Source organism: Sander vitreus, chromosome 13 (assembly GCF_031162955.1).
Source record: "Sander vitreus isolate 19-12246 chromosome 13, sanVit1, whole genome shotgun sequence".
NCBI lineage: Eukaryota > Metazoa > Chordata > Actinopteri > Perciformes > Percidae > Sander > Sander vitreus.
Window position 1 is genome coordinate 23,731,036 of NC_135867.1, and position 14,865 is coordinate 23,745,900.

General features: G+C 39.1%; 2 protein-coding genes across 2 annotated transcripts; both read right to left on the reverse strand.

Moving 5' to 3' along the window:
• Window positions 1–413: 413 nt before the first annotated feature.
• Window positions 414–3,174, reverse strand: atp5l (ATP synthase, H+ transporting, mitochondrial F0 complex, subunit g). The gene is made up of 3 exons (XM_078266309.1): window positions 3,035–3,174; window positions 2,473–2,633; window positions 414–625 (listed from the first exon to the last, which is right to left on the reverse strand). Exons 1-3 carry the CDS (start codon window positions 3,084–3,086, stop codon window positions 527–529), a joined length of 312 nt encoding a protein of 103 aa, XP_078122435.1. The 5' UTR covers window positions 3,087–3,174; the 3' UTR covers window positions 414–526.
• A 2,174-nt stretch (window positions 3,175–5,348) lies between these two features.
• Window positions 5,349–14,784, reverse strand: nherf4b (NHERF family PDZ scaffold protein 4b). The gene is made up of 11 exons (XM_078266593.1): window positions 14,738–14,784; window positions 9,518–9,545; window positions 8,463–8,527; window positions 8,142–8,353; window positions 7,862–8,066; window positions 7,603–7,739; window positions 7,216–7,420; window positions 6,928–7,124; window positions 6,524–6,727; window positions 6,166–6,381; window positions 5,349–6,063 (listed from the first exon to the last, which is right to left on the reverse strand). The coding sequence occupies exons 1-11, from the start codon at window positions 14,751–14,753 to the stop codon at window positions 6,028–6,030; spliced, it is 1,521 nt and encodes a 506-aa protein (XP_078122719.1). The 5' UTR covers window positions 14,754–14,784; the 3' UTR covers window positions 5,349–6,027.
• Window positions 14,785–14,865: the final 81 nt, after the last annotated feature.

Here is a 14,865-nt window from a genome sequence, read left to right on the forward strand (position 1 = left end):
TCTGCCTCTCGGACCCAAACTGGGAGCTGGTTCCACAGGAGAGGAGCCCGATAGCTCCTAGGCCTCCGGTCAATACTGTTGCACGTGATAGGGCAGGAATTACAATAACGATGTCTCCGTTGTGCGATAGCGAGCCAGCACCCACAATACCAAGCTCTTAACACTAAAGCAGGGACATCATAAACTAATTTCATTATTTACCCCCAAGCGTTTCCTACTGTGGCTGTCAAAGTGTCCTATGTGAAGAAGGACCAGCGTGTATAAACTATACCAAAACATTAAATATACTGGATAGAATTGTTCTACATGGAAAAAGGACTTCAGACTTTTATCGCTCCTATTTCCTTCAGCTGTATGCTTACATTTGTAGAATACATGCATGTTATACAAAAATCAAGGAGTCAGAAAATGGGTCGTTTTTTGTTTTGTTTTTTAACAATAGACATCTTTTTATTGGTTCCCAGGATTCTTATAGGAAGTTGAACGTACAACGCTCAAACGAAGAAAAGAAAAAGTATGACAAATTTCAGACAGCATAGCCAATGATGCCTCCTTTGCCGATGCACTCTCCAATGTAGAACCACATCAACACTTCAGTGGCCACCAGTCCATTCCTTAAAGCATCCTGTAAGGAAAAACACTTTTTAGATTTTCTTCTAGAGAAATGTATCAAGCTAGAGCTGGGCGATATGGAGAAAATCAAATATCACAATATTTTGGACAAAACACCTCGATATCAATACTGTAGTGTTGACTATTGGTGTTTTCACAATGAGATTTTTGACAAATACTCATCAGTAAACGTGGATATAATGACTAAGTGGGTAAAGGCAAATAATAAAACAGCTAGAATAGTCTGGTGAGTTCAGAAAATGACATCACTTTACTGTGATTCTGCCTTTAAAAACAAGAAAAGACAACACTTAGACCATATTACGATACAATGATATCCAAAATCTAAGACGATATCTAATCTTGTATCACGATATCGATATTGCCCAGCCCTATATCAAGCACAATGTTACTGTAAGTCTTTTCCTTGTGAAATGATTTGATCAAGTTTTTATTTTGTACAGCAGACTGCCAATGAAATGAGAATAATACTGATTAATGCAACTCACTTTTAGCATGCTTAATAATGATGATGATTATTCAACAATTACTTTGCCATGTTCTGAGATTTAAAAACATTCTACCCAGTCCCTTAAGTTTATGACCTGTCCTATTAGATGTTTCATATGTTCATTTTGACATTTGTCAATAATGGGTTACTGTGTGCTGTTGCAGAGACCTGCCAATGACAATACATTTGTCAAATTCCCTTCGTCACTGACAGCGATCAATGATGCGATTCTGATTACATAACCTCCCCTCGAGTACTACTCTATGATACACATAAACCCATAGGTGTAATTTACAGGGGGGGGTTACACCCCCCCCCCCCATTAATCAAAACTGGCCAGTGCAACCCACCCCAAAAACCTATTGTAATTTGCTTTGCCCTAGATTGTGTGAGCTGTACTGCTGAGAGTACACTCATAGCCATAAACCTCGCTAAATGTTTTAATTGTAACAAAGCTTACAAAACAAAATATCAGTGAGTCATGTGACTAGACATTTTAAAAAAAAAATACAATTCACATTTTTTTAGTCTACATCGGCTATTTTTTTGCCAGCTTTCCTTCCTGTATTGCGTTTTGCCTGTTAAACCGTGTCTGTGTTCTTCATATTTATGTAGAATTATAGTTTGCCTTTTCTTATGTAAAATATGTGGCTCTGGTAGATGTTTGGACGCAAATAGGTTGACGAGGAAAATATTCTCTGGGCTAAACACATTCTTGGTCTAAGGATATATACAAATTGTTTCGTAACTATGGGTTTGGGGAGTTGTTCCTTAATATTGAAAACTGAATATTGGTTTGTTTAAAGAATCTGCGTTTGCTAAAGACAAAGAGCAGTAGGCTGACGATATATGGGCTAAGCCTAAATTGCGTATTTTTATGATGATAAAACCTGACTATGGCACAGAGAATTATGTTGTATATAATTTGTCTAAAAGGCAAAGATCTCTATGTGCTCAGTTGAGATCTGGTGTGTTACCTTTGACTGTTGAAACAGGACGATATGTTAATGTAGAAGAGGAAAAACGGATCTGTCCCATGTGTTGTTTGAATGACGTAGAAAATGAGTTCCATTTTGTTTTCTACGGTCCTTTTTTATTGTGAACAGCGTGACTCTTTGTTTAGTAAGATAAAAGCAGAGATTGATTTGGTAAATATGGATGATGCTCAAAGACTGAGATGGCTGTTCACATGTGAAATCAAAGAAAGCCTGGGAGAAGAGGAATAAAGCTCTTCACCGAGATGATCCGTAGATTAGGTTTGTATATACTCAGTGTGTGTGTGCCCGCATATTTATCATTGCATATATATATATACACACACACAGTCTGTCTGGCAATAACACACGCACCTTCACTGTGGTTTGACCGAGACGTCCTGACTGGACACCCTTGATGAGTTTTGTGGCCCCCTCGATGGCCTTGGGGATCTCGGCAGGGGAAGGGGGGACAAGTTCAACACGGGCATAGTACCAGAAGGTTGCTAGCCGAGGTTTTGAGTAGGTGACAGCGGCTACGAGAAAAGAAATAGTGAAATTACGAGTCTGGTGCAACTTTCTTAGGCTGCGGCTAAAGTTAGCTGCAGGGCTCATTGCATGTTGATTGGTAGCTTTAGCCACTTTAGCTATATGGTGTAAGCTTGAGTGTAAACTATACATCACGAGGGCTAGCTAGCTAAAAACACCTTAGTAAGACAAATGAAAGCAACATGAAATCACAATTCGCTGTTTTCTGCGCCGAATAGCATTAGCCAATGTAACATCCACTTCAATCAATTGATGGCTGGTTCTCGGTGCAACTGACATAAGCGGCCTAGCCAACGTTACGTCTTGTCAATAAAGATGTTACAACCTGCAATTCAGTGCCTCATTATTCGATACATGTTATGATTAATAACACAATAAATGTACTTACCGCCGAGCAGGGTGGGTACTTTAGCGACCAGTTTTTGCACTGCCTGTGCCATGTTGAAGTGTTTTGGCGATGCTAACTTCACCCCCGTTTCCTGTTAGCCGACTGAATGTCACCTCCAGGAGAAGGACCTATCACAGCAGCTGACCACACAACTGCCTGTACAGAATGAGCCTGCTCTTTTTTTTTTTTAACCTTTTTTTTTTTTTATTGACAAAATGCAGTTTACAAAAAAATCAGGTAAGCAATGATAGCACGTGAACAACAAGTGCACAAACTTCTGAAAATAAAAAAGTAAATAAATAAATAGAAACATACGAGGCAATACAGAGAATAGAGAAATAACATAAAAATATATATATAAAAAAAGAAAAGAAATAACATTATAAACAAGTACAAGAAGACATAAATTTACAGTCAGTCAGAGGTTTCAGGGAAAAAAAGCTCTACAGTTTCCACAATTTTGATACTTTTTTGTTATCCAACGATCTGAGTGACTTCAGTAGAGATTTAAATTCTGTGAGAAAAGGTACAAAATTAGGAGATGAGTTAGAAAATGTCTGCTTGTGAATACAGAATAACAAAATTAATTAGATATTCAAGAGCACCATTACCTGAATTATCGTAGAAACAGATGATATCTTTAAGATTAAAGGAGTCGATAAAGTTGGTGGGTTCAAAAAAGTAAGACTCCAAATCTGTCCAAAATCTTTTGGAAATTTCACAATCAAAAAAAGAGGTGAGATATTGTTTCAATATTCTGTTTACAAAATGTACAGGAAGAGTCAATGTCGGTAAATCTAGCAACAAGGTGATTAGTAGGGTATATGTTATGTAACATGTTGAGGTGTACTTCCTTAGCTTTGTTAGAAACACAGTACTTATACGGTAGAAGCCTTTCTCCAGTTTATCTTCTCAATTTTGGATCGCCACACAAACAACTGCATTCTTTCTCTGAAAAATTTGGCGAATATGCTTATTATTACACTTTGTGTGCGTTACTTCAATTCCATCCAATGACAGTGATAGAACGTGTGCATCACAGGTTAAGCAGTTTTTTAGTAGAGTTAAACCATTTGGGATTGCACGAGTTAAAGAATTAAATTCTCTGAAAGGAATTGGAAAACTGTGTACATTCATAAACTGTTCCTTGGATAGCATATCACCAGATTCATCGAAAAGATTAAGAATGTGATTTAAATCTCTTTGGAACCAATTTGGAAAAAATAAGGATTTGTTCCTAATGACTATGTTACAATTGTTCCAGAGGAAAGTCTTGTGCGGTGAAACATTGGGGACAAAGGCTAGCTTCCAAGCTAGAAGGGCTTGTTGATGGAATTTTGATCATTTAATTGGCAATTTATTTGGCAGAAAATTACATTTTAAAATAAAGGAAAGACCTCCAATTTTGTTAGAAATGTAATTTGGGATAAAATGCCAAATTGACTCAGGGTTTTTAAGACATCTTTTTTAACCAGTTAACTTTAAAGGTGTTCACAGTGTCACTGAAATCTAGGACTTCAAGACCTCCTTCTGCTTTACTACTGGAAAGTACATTTTTCTTTAGTCTGTGTGACTTATTTTTCCAAATAAAATTCAGAAAAATTCGATTTACTTCAGTGTTTGTTGAATCTTTTACAAATAAGGATAAATATGGATACACAAAACGAGATAGGCCCTCTGCTTTAGAGAGGAGAACTCTGCCCAAAATAGACAAATCCCTTTGAAGCCAGATGTTAAAAATATTTTTTGTTTTCTGTAGTCTAACAGCCTGCTCTTCTATAATTATCGTTTAACATTATGACGTGTTTATATGGCGCAATGTACTCAATTGAACGTTTCCAGAATTTCTATCAAATTTGATTCTCAATTTCTCCACAATGTTTAACATTACAGTCCAGTAACAGAATTAAAAAAATATTACGATAGCTCATTGTTAAACAGCTACATGTGTGCCATATGGCCAATAGAGGGTGCAGTGAACCGTATTATTGCCCATCAGATCACAAATTAGGCAGGATCTCAACACTGCCAAACAAGTATCACAGTCAATTAGACTCAGATCAGTTACATGAAAATCTTGAGGTATGGTTGAATTATGAATTCTGCTGAAACACTTATTGTGAACACCACCACTCTTCCATCTGTCTACAAATTGAAACAGTGTGTCATGCTTTCATTATTTTCACGTGGCTCTTTAGTGTTTGTGTTATGTAGGCTTTTTTGTGTCATTTTTGGAAGTTCAACATGGCAAATGGTTAGTAAATATCTAGAAATATAATAAGTAAGTTTACACTTAAAAATGTTGCACAACATACAGATTTTTTCCCTTGCTACTTTATTTGCTGTCAATAAACATACACTCTCTGCAGCAACAAACATTTCATAGATTGTATACATCATAGCCTACATACAACACAAAGTCATAACCCTTCAAACAATACAATTAACACTTTTATATTACATTAAAGAGCCATAACAGGTTTTTTTTATTCATCACAAGTACTTTTAAATACATTACTGCTTATCATTTTCTAAGCAATTGTAGCTTTTTAGATTTCCAAATGTGTTTCTGAATCCACAAAGCCACTGGTTTTCATTAATTATTAGTATAATAATACTTTTAGTTTATAGAGATTATGGTCCTTCAGGATGTGTTGAATTTTATTTATTCTGTATTTTATCTCATTGATATCATATGTTGCAATTGTTGGCTGAATGTTCTACTGTCCATCACTAGAGGTATTATTAAAAGACATTACATTATTGGTGGTATGTGGTTTGTACAACTGACACTGTTACAGTTTCATTTAGCTTATTTTATGTTTCATATTTTGGATTCCTTTGTGAAACCCTGGTATTATATTAAGGCAATATTGGACAGTAAAATAATAACAACAGGCAAAAGTTTTTCTTGTTCAGCTCAGTTTGAAGTCTCTTCAGTAGACATATGGGATGGGGGAATGTCTTCAGAGTTGTGTGAGTATCTTCGTTGCTCACAAAATTGTTATCTCATAATTGTCTTCCTCCTGCTGAGATACAAACAAGAAAATATGGTAAATATTGTGGTCACTGATAAAATGATAAATGTGCAAACACATTATGTAGTGGATATAATCTTTCTAGATTTTTACCTCACTGTCGGTGATATCACTAGTAGGTGTGTCAATCTGCTTCAACTTGTTGTAGCCAGTCTTATCCATGACTAGCAGGGAAAGAAAACGTCCTTTTTCCTTCAAAAGCAAAGTCACGTCCTCCAGGTACTTCTCCTCCACATTTTGTCCATTGACTTCTATCAGCACATCCCCCACACATAATCCTGCACTCTGCCCAGAGCCCCCAAAAGCCACCTAAAGAAAAACAGCAGAATCTATTACCACATTTTGCAAAGAATAATAACTTCAGTAATATCCGGGCCTGCACTATTCTTGTTCTGTTTGCCCCAGTAACAAGGTTATGTTAATTAAGTGCAATGCAGTATTTCATCCCCACCTGGCTGACGAAGGTCCCAGGACTCTGTGGAACACAGCCCAGGTTAAAGCCAAACCCCAAAGGGCCTTTTTGGAGAGTACAGTGCTTGTACAAGCCATCTAGTTCCTTTTGTGGTGACTGCTCAGCTGCAGAGGCTGATATGCTGCTCTCATTTTCTCTCTCAACATCCCCATCCTCACAGAAGAGAAGAGGTGAAAGACCCAACTGCAGAAACGAAATAAAGGAAGGGAAAAAAAAATGTAAACACTGATCTTTAGCTGGTTGTTAATTATGTTCAGATATGGCTTCCAAATATTTAGTTTTTTTTCCCTTCATATTCTCTTTTAAAAAGATAATTATCTTGCCATCGGATATATAAAAAATGGTGTTTTGGAAAAGACATGTATCCGGTAAGTGATGCCCACCTTGGTGTAAAACTCCAGCCCTTGGAGAGTGATGGTGGTGAGGGAGACCTGTTGTCCACTCAGTCTCACTCTGTCCACAATCTCCTCATGCTTCAGGGACTCCACTGACTCTCCATTGACCTCCAACAGCAGCTCTCCGTCCCGCATACCTGCCCTCTCTGCTGGACTGCCGCTGTCCATCTCACGCAGAACATGAACTAGTATTAAAAAAAATACACAAATATTTAAGTCAAGAACTAAAGTCTAGAATGCTTGTGTTTGACTTTTGCACTCTATTTGTCCTCTCACATGGGCGTCCTGATGGCGCCTTCTCCAGCCGAAGGAGGACGCCGTACCCCGACGGCCCAGACACCAGGTGGAGTTTTCTGGCTCTATGGGGAAGGTTATGTGGAACAGCCATGGTGGGCAGGATGGGCATCCTCTGTCGCATGTATTCCTTCTCACTCTCGCTGTCAATCACTAGGATAGTGATGTGATCGCCACATTTTTTCATCTACGGCAAAACATTATTTATTACTGCTAGCGCGAGGGCTGGACATAATAACTTCAATCTTGTGTTTGTAAACACCTTTTAATAACCATTTTCGGAGTAAATGACAGCAAAGACAAAGTACAGTAAAGGAGTTGTGACTTTAATTTTTTCATGTGAAATATAAAAACAGGCTGACTTCGTACCATCCTGCTAAGTGCAGAGTGCGTGAGATTGGACACTGTTGCTCCATCCATCCACACCAGGTGATCTCCCTTACACACCCCGGCCTTTTCAGCTACACCTCCTGTAACCAGGCTCACAGAGAAACGCCCTTTCGCTCCTACAGAGCAGACACAGGAGGAGCAACTGAATAACACTGCACAGACTTCAACTCAACGCCCTTCGTAAGGACATCTAATCTCAAACCTTGGACTTGTTGTGATAAACCAGAAGTAGTGTTACCTTCCAGAGGGATGAAGTTGATGCCCAGGCCGGAGACAGGACCTTTGGAGATGTAGCAGAGTCTGGGTGCTTTGCAGCCCTCCCCTGTGTGTGCTCTGGCCAGACCTCGGAGGTCTTGACCTCGGGACACAGCCTGCTCATACTCCTCCCCATCCAACACCAATAAACACAGGTGGTGTCCACTTAGCTTTATCTTCCTAGCCACCTGAATCATAAAAAAGGGAAAGTTAGAATCCCATCAGCCCTGTCAGTTATAATGTAATTTGGAAGCTCATCTTACCTCATTGTGAGGAATGTCGTCAACATAGCAGTTGTTGACTTCCAGAAGCCTGTCTCCATCTTGAAGGCCACTGCACCCAGCCACCCCTCCTGACACTACATTTCTGATTATGTGACCCTGGCGCCCCCTCTCCACCCGCAGATAGAAGCCAAAAGATTCCCCTTCTTCTCGTTTAAGGACACACAGACGTGGGCTGGGTGTCGATGCAGAGTCTGAGCCAGGAAGAGACAGAAAAGTGGTGTCATACCTTCTCAGAGCAGAGTTTCCTCATGGTCTGGTACACAGAAGATAATTACCGTAGAAATGTGTAAGCAAAGATACCTGCGTCTTCTGTGATGACCATCATTGGATTGTCTATTCCTTCTTTAGGATTAAATGTAAATTTTCTGCAAACGGAGAGATGAGAGATATTGGACTTTAGGGTTAAGTTACAAACTATTGACTATTAAATGTGATAAATTGATAGGTAGCCTGTTGGAAGAAGGAAAAAAAGAAATTTAATCTGCAGTATTTTCCTTCTCTAAACTTTGAAACTTTGATTTATTTTTCTAAATGTTAATGAAAGTAATCAATTAATTGAATCAATTACAATTACATTATCGTTTACTGTAGTGCAGATTAGTTGCACGACCTCACCTGTTGTTATACTTAGAACAAACTCATTTATCTGTGAACAATAGGCCCTATCTTGGGCCCAAAGTCTCAAAGATTACGATGTTCCAAAAGTCAACATGTTGTGGCGAGGTTGGGTCAGTGGGTACCGCAGGCGCACATATACTGAGAGGTTTATGCCTGGACGCAGAAGTCAAGGGTTCGAGTCCGACCTGTGACGGTTTCCTGCATGTCTTCCCCCTCTCTCTCCCCTTTCTCACCTAGCTGTCCTGTCAATTAAAGGCGGAAAAGCCCAAAAATAATCTCTAAAAAAAAAAGTCAACATGTCAAACCAAGGGGCGCCCAGATAGCTGTGGGGGTTTACTCCTCGACGCAGCGGGCCCGGGTTCAGCTCCGACCTGCGGCGCTTTGCTGCATGTCATTCCCCCCTGTCTCTCCCCTTTCATGTCTTCAGCTGTCCTGTCAATTAAAGGCCTAAAATGCCCAAAAAATAAATAAATAAACACATGTCAAACCAATTTCCTCTTTTAAAACTGCTGTCAAGCTGTATATACCAAACATTAGTGTGATAGTTTTGGGGAGACATGGATGTGTAATTCTGTTTTTTTAGGCTAAATGTCCAATTCTGTTCTATGCCGTGCCTGATCATGTTAACATTATTGTTTCAGTAGTATATTGTTCAGTTTGAACTGATGTTGAAATAATGAGGGTATTTCAAAATGTATAAACATTGGTACAAACAATTAGATGAAAAGCAGACTTACTCTGTCAACCCTATGATTTCCACCGAACCTTGAAAAACCAATATATGAATTTAATAGCTTTAGCAACATAACATTCAGCTAGCAGAATTCAATATTCACACATTTCTGTAAATATACACCATATTTACATAAACGTGATATAGTTACCATATCCATTTTCAATCACCATTGATACCACACACAATACCACACACACAGATCAGATTTTGCAGTAACACAAACCAGACATGATCATTAACAGGTATATGTATTTGAACTTACAGCTCTGTGAACATCCGGTGGTTCAGTCTTCTGTGAGGCATCAGCTTAATGTTAACATTTGCGTTTGAGCCTTGGATGATATATGTGCTGACTTTCAGCGGCGGCACAATAAAACAGGGTTTGACTTTATGTAATTATCTTTAGTCTTTGCCCCCTCGAAAAAGGGGAAGGAACCGAGGAACATTAAGAAACGTTAAAGTTGTCCAATGAATATGTAACAGATATAGAATTGAAACTTGGCATGACCTGGCACTTCAGTCAATCAGCATTTTTACATAAATCATCATTTGTTTAGAAGTGGATTATTGCATCAGGACAACTGAGATACTGATATTTTGTGAGAGAACATTTTAAATATAAGCCTTTAAAGTGCTAGGAATATTTTCTTCGGGGACCAGGAATTCCTACACCAAATAACATAGCAATCTATTCAATAGCTGTAATATGTTTGGACCAAAGTGGTAACCTGACACTGCTGCCCCTAGAGCTACAATACTAGCATGGCTTAAAGTGCTCATATAATGCTCATTTTCAGGTTCATAATTGTATTTAGAGGTTATGTCAGAATAGGTTTACATGGTTTAATTGTCAAAAAACACCATATTTTTGTTGTACTGCACATTGCTGCAGCTCCTCTTTTCACCCTGTGTGTTGAGCTCTCTGTTTTAGCTACAGAGTGAGACATCTCACTTCTGTTCCATCTTTGTTGGGAGTCGCACATGCTCAGTAGCTAGGTAAGGACTACTAGCCAGTCAGAAGCAGAGTATGAGGGAGCGCCACGCTAGCAGCTAGGCGAGCATTATAACGTGTGTTACAAAGTGACGCACATTTGTCCCTGAAGTAAAGGCTGGACTACAACAGAGCTGTTTGGAGCAGTTTGTGAACAGTGTTTTCTGTTGGAGATGATAAGTCACTTTGGGGTGGACTTTGGGATTTTTCACTTTGTAAACCTATAACGTGCACAAAAAGATATATAACACAATAAAGGAAAGGGGAAAATCCAAAAAGCACAATATGAGCACTTTAAAGCGCCCATATTATGCCCATTTTCAAGTTCATAATTGTATTTTAAGGTTGTACCAGAATAGGTTTACATGGTTTAATTTTCAAAAAACACCATATTTTTGTTGTACTGCACAGCTCTCTCTCACTGCTGCAGATCCTCTTTTCAGCTGGTCTCTGTTTTAGTTACAGAGTGAGACCTCTTTTCTTCTTCTTCTTCTTCTGTACTATCTTTGATTTCACTCGCACATGCGCAGTAGCTCAGATGTAGATCATGTCAGCTAGCTAGCTCCATAGACAGTAAAAGAAAGGCTGTTTCTCCAACTTCGGTCAGTTACAAGGCAGGATTAGCTGGGAGACTTCTAAATGAGGGCGCACATGTAAGTAGTTCTTTTGTAGATTATGGTGAACTTGTGTGTGTTGTAGCAGTGCTTTGCTATTGAGAACGAGGTAGCATGCTTGCGTTAGCACAAGCGTTAGCATGCTAACGGTTGCGGTTAGCCAGCTCGTTTCGGCTTGTGACGTCACAAGCCGTGCCAATTTTGAACAGCTCACCCAGAGACTGAAGGCAGGACACATTCAGAAACAGTATCTCACTCAGAACAGCATGGATGGATTTTTTTCAAAGTTTGTATGTGTGTGGAAGCACCAGAGACACAAAAGAACACCCCAAATCCCAGAAAAAGTGTTTTTTTCATAATATGGGCACTTTAAGAACAATGTAACTGTCAGTTCATGATACCTCATGGGTTTATAAAAAGATCTGTCTGATACATACATAAAGGGGTATGACTGTTCATTTATTTTCATTTCATTCTTTTTTATCTAGTGTGCTGCAGCAGGGATCCGCCCTGTCCTGTTTACCATTTATGTAAATGCTGTGTAAAATGTACTTCTATGCAGACAATACTGTTATATACTGTGTCACTGCTTCTGTTCATTTAACAACTGTTAATGTAATACACTGAAAGATGCACATATTCATACTAATGGCATGGCATTTAAACGTCGTATGACATGCTGCTTTTTGCATGCTTTTATATAGGCTTAGTGGTCCCCTAATACTGTATCTGAAGTCTCTTTTATATAGGCCTTAGTGGTCCCCTAATACTGTATCTGAAGTCTCTTTTATATAGGCCTTAGTGGTCCCCTAATACTGTATCTGAAGTCTCTTTTATATAGGCCTTAGTGGTCCCCCTAATACTGTATCTGAAGTCTCTTTTTATATAGGCCTTAGTGGTCCCCCTAATACTGTATCTGAAGTCTCTTTTATATAGACCTTAGTGGTCCCCTAATACTGTATCTGAAGTCTCTTTTATATAGACCTTAGTGGTCCCCCTAATACTGTATCTGAAGTCTCTTTTATATAGACCTTAGTGGTCCCCTAATACTGTATCTGAAGTCTCTTTTATATAGGCCTTAGTGGTCCCCTAATACTGTATCTGAAGTCTCTTTTATATAGACCTTAGTGGTCCCCTAATACTGTATCTGAAGTCTCTTTTATATAGGCCTTAGTGGTCCCCTAATACTGTATCTGAAGTCTCTTTTATATAGACCTTAGTGGTCCCCTAATACTGTATCTGAAGTCTCTTTTATATAGGCCTTAGTGGTCCCCTTGTTTGCAAGCCATGATGTCTCTCATGGGTGGGCCAAATTCTCTGGGTGGCCAAAGCAGAGAAAGGGGAGGTAACCTTCCTCTTTATGACATCATAAGGAGGAGATTCCAGATCAGCCCATCTGAGCTTTCATTTACTCAAAGGCAGAGCAGGATACCCAGGGCTCGGTTTACACCTATCGCCATTTCTAGCCACCGGGGGACCATAGGCAGGCTGGGGGAACTCACATTAATGTTAAAAAACCTCATAAAGTGACATGTTCATGCCATGGGACCTTTAATGAAAGTATTCCCCAGATGCAAACATATAGACCACAATCATATATAGCCTACATTTCCACCAACTATTTAATATTGAGACCATCACAGAAAGCAAATGTCTTTTCATCTGGCTTAATGTGAAATTTGCATTCAAATATCATGTAGAAACCCTCGATGATAAATATACTGAAGCATGGCTTGTTGTACAGAAACCAAAGCAGTTTCCCTCTGAGCTGTAGCGAGAGGATAGTTGAAGCAACTTTGCTCTCAGATCTGGATAATGCCTCCACTCCCTCATTTACCACTCTGCTCTCATGTTCTTTACTTGTGATAATTATAACACTCACAGCAATCTATATGGTAATGTTGGTTGGCCTTTACCTGTCTTAGAGAAGTGATAACTTGTGACACTTGTTTATCTACAAGCCCTGATTGGTAATTTGCTCATGGTTACTCATCTTTCCACAGCGGCCATAAAGAGTAAATGTCTACAGCTGACACTAAACCGTCACTGTCCTCTACACTGCTTATCTGTTTGGTTTATCATGTCAGTGATACTGAGTCCTTGTTTCGCTGACACAGTGTAATACAAAACAAACTGTTACAATATACACACTTAGTAACTCTCTGCTCAGATGAAATCCATCCCTCACATCACATCTACGTGGCTAGCAGCCCCTATCCTAAATAGCTCATACCACAGGCACTTCAGTGCAGCTAATGGGTCACTGTTTGCTTTCCCGCGCCATAAACCTTTTTAATTTCCTAGGACATAGTGGTCCTCTGTATAGACACACAAAGACAAGCTGCTGGAGCTTTATGAGATGAGAATTTTGAGTTGTGAATTATCACAGTTAGAAAATATATGTTGTTGTTTTCAATCTTGGAAGCAAATCCAAACGGATAGATTGGATTTGTTTGAAAAGTTAAGATAGAAATAGAATTTCTACTTAAAATCTATATTCCCATAGACATATAGACAATGGTTGTTAACACCATTGTCTAAATTTGATCCTAAATGCATCACAATAGAATAGAAAGATAGCACAGGCACTGGGGTGGTTTTAGTGATTTGGAGGCCCCAGGCAAAGTCCAATGTGAGGCCCTTCTCCATTTTAAGCAAAACAACAGAGCTAAAGGACAGACCCAAATGAGAATACTAACAAAAGAACTTCAAATGATGCCACAAAATGAAGTAACATATACGGGGAATCAAACGCTGCCGGTTGGGAAGCCAAGAATGATGGAGAGCAGGCAGGAAGGTTAAATATAAAATGGTTAAAAGCCATTTAAGCCATCTAAATGGCTAAAATCTTTTGATTTATCAGTATATATGTGGAACTTATTTCACCACTGAGGGCATCATAAGTGCAGAAGCCAATGAAAACTCACCAGTGTTTGATGTTTACTCCATATTCATATTTTAGTAACACTGCAATTACTAAACAAACCAGAGTTGAGTGTGTTGAACTTTAAATTTACTGCAAGCTCCACTGAAAAACAAAGACTCCTACACAGTCACCAAGGAAAATATTTTTTTTATCATAAACCTGTAGCTATATCATTCAAATAGCAGAGAGGGGATTTTTATAGATCATAGATTTTCGTTGAACAGTTTATAAACACTGTTGCCGGTTGGGGTTTATCCAACGAAATAGGCTCTGTATTTTACTCTTACTTTTGTCAGGCATAAAGTCACAGAACACAGCCCTCAGTGGCTGCAAGCAAGCAACATACACACACACACACACACACACACACACACACACACACACACACACACACACACACACACACACACACACACACACACACACACACACACACACACACACACACACACACACACACACACACACACACACACACAAATTCACGAGGCCCTTCGGCGGACGGGGCCCCATGCAATTGCCTACCAGTGCCTTATGGTAAACAGCCTATGCACAGGTATAAGAAATACATTGAAAAATTGAAAAAATATGAACTATAGCCTCCACCCAAAAACGACCACATGAATGACACAGCTCATTTTAGCCTGAAAAACTAAGATTAGGAAATGTCGAAAGATTTTAATGTGTTACCTGTACTTGAGCTCATGTTGTGTCTAGTTCCTGCAGCAGTCACCCACACAGACGGATCTAACAGTGCACAGTAGCCTAGGAGCAAACATTTATTCTGACCAGACTCCTCCCTTTGAGGGACACCACTC

Bases quoted from the DNA above. Each gene is read 5' to 3' on its own strand.
- atp5l (XM_078266309.1), bottom strand. From the start codon at position 3,086: ATGGCACAGGCAGTGCAAAAACTGGTCGCTAAAGTACCCACCCTGCTC. The intron at 2,634-3,034 runs GTAAGTACATTT...CTTTTCTCGTAG, and splicing joins AGTACCCACCCTGCTCGGCG to CCGCTGTCACCTACTCAAAA. The intron at 626-2,472 runs GTGCGTGTGTTA...TTTTCCTTACAG, and splicing joins TCGGTCAAACCACAGTGAAG to GATGCTTTAAGGAATGGACT.
- nherf4b (XM_078266593.1), bottom strand. The intron at 8,528-9,517 runs GTAAGTCTGCTT...CTCCGTTTGCAG, and splicing joins GAAATCATAGGGTTGACAGA to AAAATTTACATTTAATCCTA. The intron at 7,421-7,602 runs GTACGAAGTCAG...GTTTTGCCGTAG, and splicing joins ACTCTGCACTTAGCAGGATG to ATGAAAAAATGTGGCGATCA.